Source organism: Cetorhinus maximus, chromosome 19 (assembly GCF_964194155.1).
Source record: "Cetorhinus maximus chromosome 19, sCetMax3.hap1.1, whole genome shotgun sequence".
NCBI classification, from domain to species: Eukaryota; Metazoa; Chordata; class Chondrichthyes; order Lamniformes; family Cetorhinidae; genus Cetorhinus; species Cetorhinus maximus.
The window spans coordinates 11031597-11046891 of record NC_135897.1 but is presented as its reverse complement, the minus strand read 5'-3'; the positions used below and the strand labels follow the sequence as shown (position 1 = coordinate 11046891).

Here is a 15295-nt window from a genome sequence, read left to right as displayed (position 1 = left end):
TGACCATCTCCAACAAGAGAGAATCTAACCATCGCCTCTTGACATTCAATGGCGTTATCATCACTGAATCCCTCACTATCAACATCCTGGGGGTTACCATTGACCAGAAAATGAATTGGACTAGCCATATAAATAAAATGGCAACAAGAGCAGATCAGAGGCTAGGAATCCTGCGATGAGTAAATCACCTCCTGACTCCCCAAAGCCTGTCCACCATCTACAAGGCACAAATCGGGAGTGTGACGGAATCTTCTCTGCTTGCCTGGATGAGTACAGTTCCAACAACACTCAAGAAGCTTGATAAAGAAGAAGCTTGATCATCCAGGATAAAGCAGCCTACTTGATTTGCACCCCATCCACTAACATTCACTCCCTCCATCACTGATGCACAGTAACAGCAGTGTGTACCTTCTACAAGATGTATTATAGGAATTTACCAAGCCTCCTTAGACAGCACCTTCCAGACCCATGACCACTACCATCCAGAAGGACAAGGGCAGCAGATAGATGGGAACATCACCACCTGGAATTTCCCCTCCAAGTTACTCACCATCCTGACTTGGAAATATATCACTGTTCCTTCACTGTCACTGGATCAAAACCCTGGAACTCCCTCCCTAACAGCACTGTGGGTGTACCTACACCACATGGACTGCAGCAGTTCAAGAAGGCAGCTCACCACCACCTTCTCAAGGGCAATTAGGGATGGGAAATAAATACTGGCCTAGCCAGTGACGCCCACATCCTAGGAATGAATAAGAAAAACTTACCTATCTGCCACCCTACCCACTTACTTCACCCACCCTGTGCATTCATCCATTCACTAACATTCACAATAGACCTTTAAACTTCCCAAACGGCTGCTAATGTCATAAAAAGGAGGCATGTCCTGTCTTGCCCCGAACTACACTGTTGCAATGGAGCTTTCAGAGGTACGCTGCGCTTTGCATTTCTGGAAAAACATTGGCTCGGAAGACTCGGCAAGAAATGTGGAGCAGCGTCAAGGCGCGGAAAGGTTCGAGCAGAGCGGCAATCCGATGATGCCTGGCATTCTGCGGAAGATCTGGGCCATTAATATTTCCTCTAGTCAGGGAGTCAGTGACTGTGGGTCAGCATTTAAATTAGAACCAGGTTGTTGGAGTGAGGCTGGGGCAAATTTCTTTAAACCCAGAGTGTGATTTGAGCAGTGAATGCTTTGTTGCATGGAGAGTTGCTGGCAAAGACATTGCATCTTTTGAGGGAAAATGGGATAATTATTTGAAGCTTCTGAATCTGTGGGACAGTAGGGTTAGTGTTGGCTTAACACAGGCTCTGGGGAGAGAGTGGGGCTGTGGACAGTGAACTATTTGATACTGGACCATAGTGTTCGTGATCCTGGTGTCGTTTTTGACTCCAGATGAGCCTCCTGCCATATATCCGTGCCGTCACTAAGACCGCCTATTTCCACCTCCATAACATCTTATGACTCCACCCCTGCCTCAGTTCACCTGCTGCTGAACCTCTCATCTGTGCCTTTGTTACCCTAGACTCAACTATTCCAATGCTCTCATGGCTCCATGGTCTCTCATTTTCTAGGCTCTGTAAATTTCAGCTGACCCAAACCTCTGTCTTAATTCTCACCAAGCATAGGATACTACCCTTTATAGAATAGGAGAGCAGGGGGGTCGAGGGTTGGGTGGGGGTGGGTTCTGCTAGAATAAAAGCAGAAAATTCTGGAAATCCTCAACATGAAAGGTCACCGATCTGAAACGTTAACTGTTTCTCTCTCCACAGATGCTGCCTGACCTGCTGTGTAGTTCCAGCATTTTCTATTTTTATTTCAGATTTCTAGCATCCACAGTATTTTGCTTTTGTATTGAAGGTTATGCTGGGAGTGGACAAAACACTAATTAGGCCACAGCTCTAGTACTTTGGACAGTTCTGATCACTCCATTACAGGAAGATGTGGTCACGCTGGAGAGGACATTGAGGAGGTTCACAAAGATGTTGCTAGAATGCAGATTTTTAGCGTTGAGAAAAGGTTGGATGGGCTGCTATTGCTTTCTTTAGAACAGATGAGGCTGAGGAGAGATTTATTTGAGATGTACGAAATTATAAGGGGGCCAAGATAGAGTGGTTATGAAGGCTCTATTTCCCTTAACAGAGAGGTCAATAACTAAAGGACATCAATGTAAAATAATTGGCAGAAGGATTAGAGGGGAGTTGAGGAGAATGTTTTCTACCCAGAAGGTGTTGAGGCTCTGGAACTCACTGTCTGAAAGACTGGTAGCGGCAGATCCTCTCAAAGCAGCTAGTTCAAATGCTTAAGTATGCTCTTGAGGTGCTGTCAACAATAGGGCTACAGACCAAGAGCTGGAAAGTGGGATTAGGCTGGATACTATCTAAGTATTCTCCTCCAGCCCTACAACCCTCTGAGATCTCTGAACTGCTCCAATTCTGGCCTCTTGCATATCCCTGATTTTAATGGCTCCACCATTGGTGATCGTGCATTCAGCTGCCTAGGCAACTGCCCTAATATCTCCTCATGTGGCTCAGTGTCAAATCTCGTTTGATAACCATCCTGTGAAGTACTTTGGGAGGTTTGAAATATTACAGTATTATGTTATATAAATGAAAGTTGTTGTTTTACTTCAAGGCAGATAGGCCTAAGTGGAGAGTGAGCAGTGAGAGTAGTTTGGGATTGATACAGGGCTATGGGGAGAGAGTGGGATTAGTTTGGGATTGATACAGGGCTATGGGGAGAGAGTGGGGCAGTGGGAATAGTTTGGGATTGATACAGGGCTATGGGGAGAGAGTGGAGCAGTGGGAATAGTTTGGGATTGATACAGGGCTATGGCGAGAGAGTGGGGCAGTGGGATTAGTTTGGGATTGATACAGGGCTATGGGGAGAGAGTGGGGCAGTGGAATTAGTTTGGGATTGAGACAGGGCTATGGGGAGAGAGTGGGGCAGTGGGAATAGTTTGGGATTGATACAGGGCTATGGAGTGAGAGTGGGGCAGTGAGAGTAGTTTGGGGTTGATACAGGGCTATGGGGAGAGAGTCGGGCAGTGAAATTAGTTTGGGACTGATAGAGGACTGCGGGGTGAGAGTGGGGCAGTGGGATTAGTTTGGGACTGATAGAGGACTGCGGGGTGAGAGTGGGGCAGTGGGATTAGTTTGGGGTTGATACAGAGCTATGGGGAGAGAGTGGGGCAGTGGGATTAGTTTGGGATTGATAGAGGACTGTGGGGTGAGAGTGGGGCAGTAGGATTAGTTTGGGGTTGATACAGGGCTATGGGGAGAGAGTGGGGCAGTGAGAGTAGTGTGGGATTGATATAGGACTGTGGGGAGAGAGTGGGGCAGCAGGATTAGTTTGCGATTTGATACAGGGCTATGGGGAGAGAGTAGGGCAGCGGGATTAGTTTGGGATTGATACAGGGCTATGGGGAGAGAGTAGGGCAGTGGGATTAGTTTGGGATTGATACACGGCTATGGGGAGAGAGTGGGATTAGTTTGGGGTTGATACAGGACTGTGGGGAGAGAGTGGGGCAGCAGGATTAGTTTGGGATTGATACAGGGCTATGGGGAGAGAGTGGGATTAGTTTGGGGTTGATACAGGGCTATGGGGAGAGAGTGGGATTAGTTTGGGATTGATACAGGGCTATGGGGAGAGAGTGGGGCAGTGGGATTAGTTTGGGATTGGTACAGGGCTACGGCGAGAGAGTGGGGCAGTGGGATTAGTTTGGGACTGGTACAGGGCTACGGCGAGAGAGTGGGGCAGTGGGATTAGTTTGGGATTGGTACAGGGCTATGGGGAGAGAGTGGGGCAGTGGGATTAGTTTGGGGTTGATATAGAGCTACGGGGAGAGAGTGGGGCAGTGGGATTAGTTTGGGGTTGATACAGGGCTATGGGGAGAGAGTGGGGCAGTGGGATTAGTTTGGGGTTGATATAGGGCTACGGGGAGAGAGTGGGGCAGTGGGATTAGTTTGGGGTTGATACAGAGCTGTGGGGAGAGAGTGGGGCAGTGGGATTAGTTTGGGATTGATATAGGACTGTGGGGAGAGAGTGGGGCAGCAGGATTAGTTTGGGATTGATACAGGGCTATGGGGAGAGAGTAGGTAATTGGGATTAGTGTTAGATTTCTCGAGGAAAGAGTTAGCACAGATAGAATGGGCTGAGTGGTTTCCTTGTGTGATGTAAAGTCTTTGTTTGTGACAATTGTGATTTTTCTGCCCTAGATGAGGCAGGGTTTTCAGAGATTACAGGCACTATTTCACTCCCGGAAAATAGTTAAAGAATATGAAGAAACTCGCAGGAGGATGACCCTGTTCCAAGCACAGTGCCGAGGATACCTGGTTCGACAAAATCAAAGCAAACGACTGGAAGCTCTGACCACTATCCAGGCGTACGCAAGGGGAATGCTGATTCGAAAGAGCTATCGGAGAAAGAAGAGAGATGTAAGTGATGGAACAGAGGCGATGGGGGATAGAAAGAACCTCCAATCACAATGCACCTTTCACAATCTTGAATTGCTTTACAGCCAATTAAATAAATCTGAAGTGCGTTCATTATTGTAATGTGGGAAACAGGGCTACAAATTTGAGCACAGCAAGATCCCACAAGGAGCAGTATGGTAATCTGTTGTAATGATGAAGATTGAGGAATAAATATTTGCCAGACTATCAGGAAGATCTTCTCATTCTTCTTTGAATATTGACATGGGATCTTTTATGTTTACATGATAAAGTAGACTGGGCATCAGTTACAGGTCTCATCTGAAGGACAGCACCTTTGATAGTGCAGCAGTCACTCAGTACTGCTCCTCTGGCAGTGCAGCACTCCCTCAGTAGTGACCCTCTGAAAATGTGGCGCTCCCTCAGTACTGACCCTCCAACATGGCAGTGCTCCCTCAGTACTAACCCACTGACAATGCAGCATTCCCGCTGTACTGCCCCTCCAACAGTGCAGCACCCCTTCAGCACTGCCCTCTGACAGTGCAGCACTCACTGTGTGTGTGGGGGAAGTGATTGAGGGGGGGCGAGTCAGCATGTAGGGGGTGGCTCTGTGTTCTGGGAGTGATTGAGGGGGAGGGCCTGTGAATGGGAGTGATGGAGGTGGAGGGTCCATGTGTGTGAGGGCGAGTGATTGAGGGGGCGGGTCTGTGAGTAGGGGCTGGATCTGTGTTCTGGGAGTGATTGAGAGGGAGGGTCAGTGTGGGGGGTAGTGATCGAGGGTATGGGTCTGTGTGACGGGGCGGGTCTGTGTGTAGGGGCTGGATCTGTGTTCTGGGAGTGATTGAGGGGGAGGGTCGGTGTGGGGGGTAGTGATCGAGGGTATGGGTCTGTGTGACGGGGAGGGTCTGTGTGTAGGGGCTGGATCTGTGTTCTGGGAGTGATCGAGGGGGAGGGCGTGTTCTGGGAGTGATCGAGGGGGAGGGCGTGTTCTGTGAGTGATCGAGGGGGAGGGTCTGTGTCTGGGAGTGATTGAAGGGATGGGCCTGTGTTCTTGGTGTGATCGAGGGGGAGAGTCTGTGTTCTGGGAGTGATCGAGGGGGAGGGTCTGTGTCTGGGAGTGGTCGAGGGGGAGGGTCTGTGTCTGGGTGTGATTGAAGGGATGGGCCTGTGTTCTTGGTGTGATCGAGGGGGAGGGTCTGTGTTCTGGGAGTGATTGAGGGGGAGGGTCGGTGTGGGGGGTAGTGATCGAGGGTATGGGTCTGTGTTCTGTGAGTGATCGAGGGGGAGGGTCTGTGTGTGTGTGGCCAAGATGTGACTGTGGATGCGTTGTGGTTGATTTGGCAGCATAAGGTGAAGAATCTTTAATTGTTTCCCTTTTTTAACACTGTAGATTCAAAGGTGTGTTGGAGCACAGAAGCTTCGCTTTGCTGACCAACAACATCTGGGGGGACTGACGCAGGCGAAACCAGAGGCTGAGGAGGAGAAATCGGTATGAGCACACCCTGACAATCCAGTCTCACAAACATGTTGTTGAACAACATTCACAGTTCAATCCTTTTCATATAACTGCTTCCATCCAGATTTGTGATTTTTCCTTTTTGTCTGACAAATGAGACCTTCTCTCCCACACCAGCTTCAAGGTACATCCTGTACTCCAACTCTGGTCCATGCACCACAGCCTAGCAATCTCACACAAACTGGCCAACACCTCCTGAGACCCAGACAGCTTAGATTTTTAAAAACTTAAATATTGGGGAAAAAAAACTGCCTCAAATAGAAACTTCTTTCCAATGCCGTGCTTTGAAGTGACTGAATAAATTAGAATTCCTTTTATGAATTCCCATAAGCAGTCTTTCGGTGAGTACAGTCTGGTTTTCTGTGGGAGCCCAGCAGCCTCACGTCAAGGTGTGAGAAGAGGCATTTACAGTAAAGATTAAAAAAGAAGCTTTGCATTTATTTGGCGCCTTTCACCACCTCAGGACATCCCAAAACACCTTACCGACAGTTTTTAAGTGTTGACTCTGTTGTAGTAGGAAACGTGGTAGCCAAATTGAGCACTGCAAACTCCCACAAATAGCAGTGTGTGATAATCGTAGAATCATGAAATCATAGTACAGCACAGGAGGAGGCCATTCGGCCCATTGAGTCTGCGCTGGCTCTTTCGAAGAGCCATCCAGTTAGTCCCACGCTCCCACATTTTCTCCCTATCTCTGCAATTCCTTTTCCTTCCAGTATTTATCCAATTCCCTTTTGAAGGCCTCTATTGAATCTGTATCCACCACCCTATCAGGCAGTGCTTTCCAAATCCTAATAACACATTTGTTGTGTTAAAGAAGTTTCCCCTTACGTTGCCTCTGATTCTTTTGCCAATCATCTTAAATCTGGGCCTTCTCGTTATCGAACTTCCAGCCACTGGAAACTGTTTAACTTTACTTACTCTATCAAAACCCTTCATGGCTTTTAAACCAGCTCTATCTCATCTCCTTTTTGCTTTCTCTGCTCTGAGGAGAACAGCACCAGTGCCTCGAGTCTATCCATGGAACTTTAATCCCCTCATCCCTGGAAATACTCTAGTCTAGTGCTTCCCAATCTTTTTTCCCGGTGTGACCCCATTGTGACCCCATCAGACTTTGTGTGAGACGAGGGTGAAAATTTTGGGGATGGGGTACGAGAGTTGTTGTACGAGAGTTCGGCTGCTGAGTGGGGAGAGGGTGGTGCCTTCACCTGACGCAACTAATGCCAGTAGAGGTACCAGACCCCCTTACCCGACATCCCAAAATCCAGAAGGATCTGAAAACTGGCTACATTCGAAGCTGGCGCCCTGGGTAGCAATTTAAATAAAACCCTTTTATTCTTTATTTCTCATGTTCTAATTCTTATATTATAAGTGCATGCTAGGTCTAGAACTCAAAATCTGTAAAATCCCCAAACCTTGCACATATCTGGTTCCGAGCTTCCCAGATACAAGGTCTGATACCTGTACTATTTTTCTCCCTGCAGTGCAAGGATATGTTTTATATACAACACAGAAGTATTTACTTTCAGAATTAAAAGCTATCGATATCCTTTTGGCAGCTTACAGTACACTTTGTAATATACTTGGCTGTAATTAGGAAGTCAGATTCAGTCTGCTTAATGCAATCACTAGAACCCTATAACTGCTTATCTGACATCTAGCCTTCTCACTGACAGCAGTTCTGAGCAAGTCTCATCGACTGCACACTTTGTAAACCTAGTTTGCCTTACCTTTTCACAGACTCTTTTAGCAGCAGGAGTCAGGCCTCAAAGATCTATTAGGGCACACAAGTGAGGATTCAAAGGGGCCTCTTAGTAGTTAGTATTCAATCTGAGTTCCGCAGCAGCCATTGCTGCTACCCCAAAATCCCGCCTCATCACCCCGCTGGGGGTTGTGCCGAACAGTTTGGGAAGCCCTGTTCTAGTAAATCTCTTATGCATCCTCTCCAAAACTTTCATATCCTTCCAGAAATGTGGTGTCCAGAAATGGACACAGTATTCCGGATGTGGCCCTAACTACTGCTTTACATAGTTTTAACATGACTTTCTGTTTTTTGCACTCAGTGTCTCTTGTTGCAAAGACCGGGAACCCACACGCTTCAGCTGCTTTGGTAATTTGTTCTGCCACCTTTGAAGATTTTGCACAAACACCAACAGATCTCTCTCTTCTTGCATCCCCTTTGAAGTTGTACCATTTAGCTTGTATTGTCTCTCCTCATACTTGAAATCAAAATGTACTACCTCACGCTCTCCCTGCGTTGAATTTATTTGCCCATTCCACCAGCCTGTCCCTGTCCTCTTGAAGCCTATCACTATCTTCCTCAGACCAGGTAGCCTGTTTTTGTGATGTTGGTTGTGAGGTAAACATTGGCCAGGACACTGGGGAATAGTCCCTCACTCTTCTTTGAATAGTGCCATGGAATCTTTTACATCCACCCGAGAGGGCAGATTAATACCTCGCCTGAAAGACGGCACCTCTGATAGTGCACACCCCCTCAGCCCTGCACTGGAGTGTCAGCCTAGATTTCTGTGCTCAGTTTTGGAGTGCCTGGGGGGGAGGGGGGAGGGGGAGGGGGTGGGTGGGTGGGGTGGGGGTAGGGAAGATGGGATGGGTGGGAGGATGGGGTGGGGGGGTAGGGGGGTAGTGGTGGTGGGGGGGGACTTGAATCCTTGTCCTTTTGGACTACTCACTGCACCAGAGCTGACATTGTGCAGTAACTGTGTGGATAGACTTGTGCCTGACATGACCTTGTCTGCAAGTTTACCAGTGGGATGATTCCCAGATGCTGGAATCCTGGCAGGAACCACAGGTTTGGAAGTGGGTTTACAACACTCCCGTAAGTGCAGCGGCCGTCTGAAAAGGGAACTCACTTTGAGTGCCTTTGTGGTGTTTCCTCCAACGTCTTCCTTTTCTTCAGGTCTGCGCTAAATCTAAGATCTGCTCTTTCTGAAGGAACGTCTGACACGTTTTGCCAAGCTGGACATGGAGAATGAGAGGCGGCAGAGGGAGGAGTACTTGAAAAAGCAGAAAGCAAAGACGGAGATCCTCAACGATATCAACATGGTGGACAATATCTTTGCCTTTTTGCCAGCTGTGTTGGCAGGCCAGGAGGGCCCAGGTCCTCAGGGTTTCGAGGTAACATTTACTATTTGGCGAACTGATCCTCAGCTGCCTGTGAGGGGCTTAGCCTGAGGACAGTGCACGTTGGAGAGACAAGGGCACGTTTTAACCGAATGTGTGTGTTTGCACCAGACACTATTATTACACCCGTCAGATTTTACAATTCATTCACATGGGACCTTCGCCTGTATCACTGGTATCTCTGTCATCACTAAGATATTCATCTGCATATCTGGGATGCCTGTCTATCACTGGATTCTCTGACTGCATCACTGGGAACACTGTTTCACTGGGATCTCTGTATGTATAACTGGAATCTCCGCTTGTGATGTTGGGATCTCCACCTTATCACTGGGAACACTGTAACATTGGAATCTCTGCATTAATGGGATCTCTGCCTCAGTCACTGGGAACACTGTCTGCATCACTGGAATCTATCTGTATCATTGAGAACACTGTCTGTGTGACTGGGGTCTCTGTATCTATCACTGGGGACAATGTTGGTGCTGGGATCTCTGGGATTTCCGCCTGTATCACTGGGAACACAGACTGTATTACTATGATCTCTATCACTGGGAACACAGACTGTATTACTATGATCTCTATCACTGGGAACACTGTCTGTATCACTGGGATCTCTCTATCACTGGGAACACTGTATCACCGGGATCTCTGTATGACTGGGAACACTGTCTGTATCACTGGGAATGCTATCTGAATCACCTGGATTTCTGTAGCAGTAGGAACACTCTCGGTATCACTGGGAACACTGTCTGTACCACCATGATCTCTGTATGGCTGGGAATCCTGTATCACTGGGAACACAATCTGTACCGCCATGATCTCTGTCTCACTGGGAACACTGTCTGTATCACAGGGATCTCTGTATCACTGGGAATACTGTCAGTATCATTGGGAACACTGTCTGTATCACTATGCTCTCTCTACACTGGGAACACTGTCTGTATCACTGGGATCTCTGTATCACTGGGAACACTGTCTGTATCACTGGGAACATTGTCTGTATCACTGGGACCACTGCCTATATCACTGGGATCTCTGTATCACTGGGAACAGTATCTATATGACTGGGAGCTCTGTATCACTGGGCACACTGTCTGTATCACTGGGAACACTGTATCACCAGTATCTCTGTATCACTGGGAACACTGTCTGTATCACCAGGAGCTCCATAGCAGTGGGAACATTGTCTGTATCACAGGGATCTCTGTATCGCTGGGAATACTGTCAGTATCATTGGGAACACTGTCTGTATCACTATGCTCTCTCTACACTGGGAACACTGTCTATATCACCAGTATCTCTGTATCACTGGGAACACTGTCTGTATCACCAGGAGCTCCATAGCAGTGGGAACACTGTCTGCATCACTGGGAACACTGTCTGTACCACCATGATCTCTGTATGACTGGGAACACTGTCTGTATCACCAGGAGTTCCATAGCAGTGGGAACACTGTCTGCATCACTGGGAACACTGCCTGTACCACCATGATCTCTGTATGACTGGGAACACTGTATCACTGGGATCTCTGCATCACTGGGAACATTGTCTGTATCACTAGGACCACTGTCTTTATCACTGGGCTCTCTGTATCTTTGGGAACACTGCCTGTAACATTGGGAACACTGTTTGTATCACTAGGAACACTGTCTGTATCACTGGGGTCTCTGTTTCACTGGGAACACTATCTGTATCACCGTGATCTCTGTTTCACTGGGAACACAGTCTGTATGACTGGGATCTCTGCATCTCTGGGAACGCTGTCTGTATGACTTGGAACACTTTCAGTATCACTGGGAACACTGTCCGTATGACTGGGAACACCATCTGTATCACTGGGAACACTGTCTGGCTGTGATCTCTGTATGACTGGGAACACTGTATGTATGATTGGGATCTCTGAATCACTGGGAACACTGTCTGTATGACTGGGACCTCTGAATCACTAGGAACACTGTCTGTATCACTGGGAACACTGTCTGTATGACTGGGATCTCTATATCACTGGGAACACTGTTAGTATCACTGGGAACACCGTCAGTATCACTGGGAACACTGTATGACTGGAGTTTCTTCCTCCTGCTCATGTTCTGGTTATTTCTTTTCAGGACTTGGAAGTGAAACAGGAGAAACTTGATGAGTTTGATTTGGATGATATGTCTCTATCCTCTGAGTCTGATGAAGAGGATGATCTTGCCCAGTACACCTTTCCAAAATATGCTGCCACTTACTTCCAGGGCTCCTCGACCCACACTCACATTCAACGAGCTCTCCGTCGCCCACTGCTCTTCCATGAAGATGAAGTTGATGTTCTAGTAAGTGAATTCCTCTCACCTGGAAGAGAAATTGGCTCAGTGGGTTCAGAGTGACTGCATTAATAAAAGAGACATATTTCCCTTAATGTAGTCTGTTAGAACACAGGTCAGTGCACAGGACTGATGGCACCATGTTCTCTTAACAAAGAGGGTGTTTGAGTTAAGAAGATTGCTATGATGAGAGATATCCGGACTCTGCTTTTGAAAATTTACATTGACAAAGAATGGTATTAGTAAAATCAATATTAACAGAAAAAGGACAGATTTTGTGGCCTGTGAGATGGTTCTTTGCACAGAGTTAAGGTAGAAATGTTTATTGATCAGTGGGGCAGAGTTAGGGTGGAAGTGTGTTTATTGACCTGTAGGGCAGAATTGGGATAGAAATCATTTCTAAGATTTTATCCATTAATACATGTGGCAGGGATCTTTGGTCCCCAGTATATGTGTTCTTACTAATGTACAAAATTTGTTCATCTTAGGCTTCCATGGCAGTCTGGAATATTATTCTGAGGTTCATGGGAGATCTACCAGAGCCCAGGACGTTTGCTCAGACCTCTGAGAAGCACAGCAACTCCCTTGGCAAGATGTCCAAGGTTCACTTGGTCACTAATCAGGCTGTGGATGAGGTACAGTTAACTCTTAAATGCCTTCACACTGCTGCCTGCATTGTGCAGAGTTTGTATGTGAGGAACATGCTTAATCCTTGAATCAGATTATCCTTATTCTTTTGACTAATGCCATTTTGTTTAACAATGCCAGCGCTGCCACTTATCTTGTTTGAATGTTGGCTGACCTAAGGGAAGGCCACATGGTTTCTTTAATTTACTCTCTCTCGGGATGTGGATGTCGCTGCAAAGCCAGCATTTGTTGCCCATTCTATTTGCCCTTGAACTGAATACTAGGCCATTTCAGAGGTTAGTTAAGAGAGCATTACTGTGGATCAAGAGTCATATGTAGGCCAGACTGGGTAAGGATGGCAGATTTCCTTCCCTAAAGGGCTTTATTGAATCAGATGGGTTTTTACAACAATCGATGATAGTTTCATGGTCCATTGCAGAGGCTAGCTTCATATTCCAGATTTTAGGAATTGCATTTTTAAATTCCATCAGCTGCCATGAACCCAGGCCCCCAGGGCATTAGCCTGGGCCTCTGGATTCCTGGCCAGTGACATTACCCCCAGGCCACCATCTCCCCGACTTGTTGGGTATTTGTTGCAAGTACCTTCAGTAGAGATATTAAAGTTACTTCTGGCTGTGCGGGTGGGCATTACTGACCAGAGGAGCTGTCCTGGCAACCCAGTGACCCTTCAAAACCCAGCAAAAACAGATGAACCTGTTATTTACCCTCAGCACTGTTTGTGGATGTTGCTGATGTAGGCTGAGTGCCTCTAGTCACTGTGTTCAAAGATTAATTCACTGTGTGAATCACTTTGAGACCCTTAACGATGGGACAAGGCTGTATGCACATAACTACCAGTTATTCCTTATTGCTTGCCTTTTATCTTGGTGCAACAGTAGCTTAGCATTGTGCAATCAAATTCACACAGGGGCTACAGGATATTACAGAACCACCATCCGCAGGGGTGTTTTATGAGCTGACTGTTGTAATGTACTCTTTTCTCCAGCTGGAGGTAGTGTTTATATAGCACTCTCCCCTCTCTGACAGTCCCGACACAAACTGGTGGATCCTATCCCAGTAGGCCTTCAGGCTTCACTTATAAATGAGCCAGCCTGCCTCTTTCAAGGGGGTTTTCCTAGTTCTCATCCAGACCACTGTGGAGGGTCAGAGAAATGAGTATCTGTGGTAAAGTGGAGTACCCTGTACCTTTAAGAGAATGCAAGTGGACTAGCCATGTGACAGTACTGACCAATCAATGTACAGCGCAAGCTGCTGGTTAACTGTAAGTCTAGAGCTGGAGGTGGTTGTGGGACCGCGCAAGGATTTAGTGCTTTGCCTTCTGTTGCAATAAACAATCACAGTTTGTTCTTATGTTAGTCTCTCTCCATTATTGGAGCAAGCATCAACTAACAAGCGTATATGAAGGCATGCAATTCGAGTTTACTCGACTCAAAACATAAAAGTATCCTACATTGTCCCTTCCCCACCACACTACCACACCCCATCCCCCCAAACCTTCACACCTCCACACAGTGGTGACACTTTCTTCCTGTGGTGCTTGAATTGTGCCTCCTCCTGGTGGAGTCATTGAGATCATGGAGGAGGCTCTGCCATCAAAGGTCAATTAAACCCCACCCTTCCCAGCCAGGAAAGCAAGTGTGTGGCGTGTGATGTAGGGTATGACCAGGAGAAGAGATGATTTGGGAACTTGTGGTTCTGAATACTGCTAGATATTCCTTGCTCCTTTTCTCCCTTGCAAGATATTCACTACTATTGGCAGCTTCCCTTCATTCGCAGGGCTCAAATCATGGAAGAAACTCCAAATAAGTTGAACAAGAAACTGTCCTTTAAGTTAAATGTGAATGATGTTTAACCTTAAAGCCAACATTGCCACCATGGTAATACATCCTGACTTGTGAACAGTGCTAATGTATGGCAGTGACATGGTTGTGTTTCTCATGAAATTTTTCCCTGGTTGGTAACCCATAGTGACTACTTAACACTGGTGTATTTATTTTATTGTTCTGCACCAGAAACCCACAGTCTCCTGTTTCGTGACATTGATCTGTCAGCTCCCCTGTAAGCTGTTTGAAGGGTTGGATATTTGGATCTTGGGGAATGTTGTTACCAACTGAAGGTGGAGGTCCATCAGGGTTGTGTTGCAGTTTATCTCCCTCTATATTCTGATACATCGGCCTTGATATTAATTTCCACACGACTGGCAGGAGGAGCTCAGGGGCGGGGCTGCTGGCTTATCCCTGAAAAAAGCAGGAAAATGCATGTACAATTAGCTGTGTGTGTGGCTGTTTGCTGTTTTTGTGGTAGTGTTTTTCAAGTCATGTGTGTGTCCTACCTTGGGGAGTCACGACTCTTCATTATCATATTAAAAGAGACTTCCACAGCGCTTTTGGGAGCCTGATTTAAAATGAACTGCTGCCAGCCTGGTCTGCCAAGGCAACGGGCAACGAAAGGGGGATGGAAGCTGCCAGCTCCAGAATGGACGTACCTTTTACAGTATTCCTGTGAGACAGGAGAAGTAGCAGGTCCCTGAAATCAGCTAAAGCACCCCCCACAACCCCAACTTCCCAACCATTGAATTACAGCTCACCCTGTGATCACCATCTCAAGAGCCCCCTAATTGTCACCTCCTGCTGCTGCTCTCCTGCCCAGCAATTGGTCAGCCTGTCAGGTGGGAAACACAAGAAAATAAAATGATCTTGAGGTCCCGCTGTTAAATTTGTCCCCAGCTTTGCTGGGTTTCTGTCCCACACGCTTCCTGTAAATAATGGGGCCATTGACCGACCTTACTCACCATGTGTCTGGCTGCTCGAAAACTAGAACAAATATTTCTCTATAATTTAACCCTGCAGATGGGTTATATCTCAAATACCTGACCAAACTCTAGCATTTTCACATTGGCAAATTGTCCCAGTTCTTGGACCCGGCACACAATCCAGCTTTTTCTTTTATTCTTTCATGGGATGTGGGTGTCACTGGCTAAGCCAGCATTTATTGCCCATCCCTAATTGCCCTTGAGAAGGTGGTGGTGAGCTGCCTTCTTGAACTGCTGCAGTCCATGTGGTGTAGGGACACCCACAGTGCTGTTAGGGAGAGAATTCCAGGATTTTGACCCAGCGACAACGAGGGAACAGCGAGATAGTTCTAAACCTGCAATGCTGCTAATCTGGTTCCAAAACACTCTGGTAAACATTGATCTTCTGGTTGATGTCACAGGTTCCACAGAATCCATCACATGGAGAAGAGACAC

At 47.0% G+C, this 15295-nt stretch overlaps 1 protein-coding gene across 1 annotated transcript in view; it reads left to right on the top strand.

Moving 5' to 3' along the window:
* LOC144694297 (unconventional myosin-VIIa-like) overlaps nucleotides 1-12116 on the top strand; it is a 72306-nt gene extending 60190 nt beyond the window's left edge. Inside the window, exons 20-24 of the mRNA XM_078564630.1 lie at nucleotides 4219-4437; nucleotides 5825-5923; nucleotides 8903-9085; nucleotides 11203-11409; nucleotides 11889-12116. Of these exons, the coding sequence (XP_078420756.1) occupies nucleotides 4219-4437; nucleotides 5825-5923; nucleotides 8903-9085; nucleotides 11203-11409; nucleotides 11889-12116 (936 nt within the window). The remainder of the gene's footprint in view (nucleotides 1-4218; nucleotides 4438-5824; nucleotides 5924-8902; nucleotides 9086-11202; nucleotides 11410-11888) is intronic.
* Nucleotides 12117-15295: the final 3179 nt, after the last annotated feature.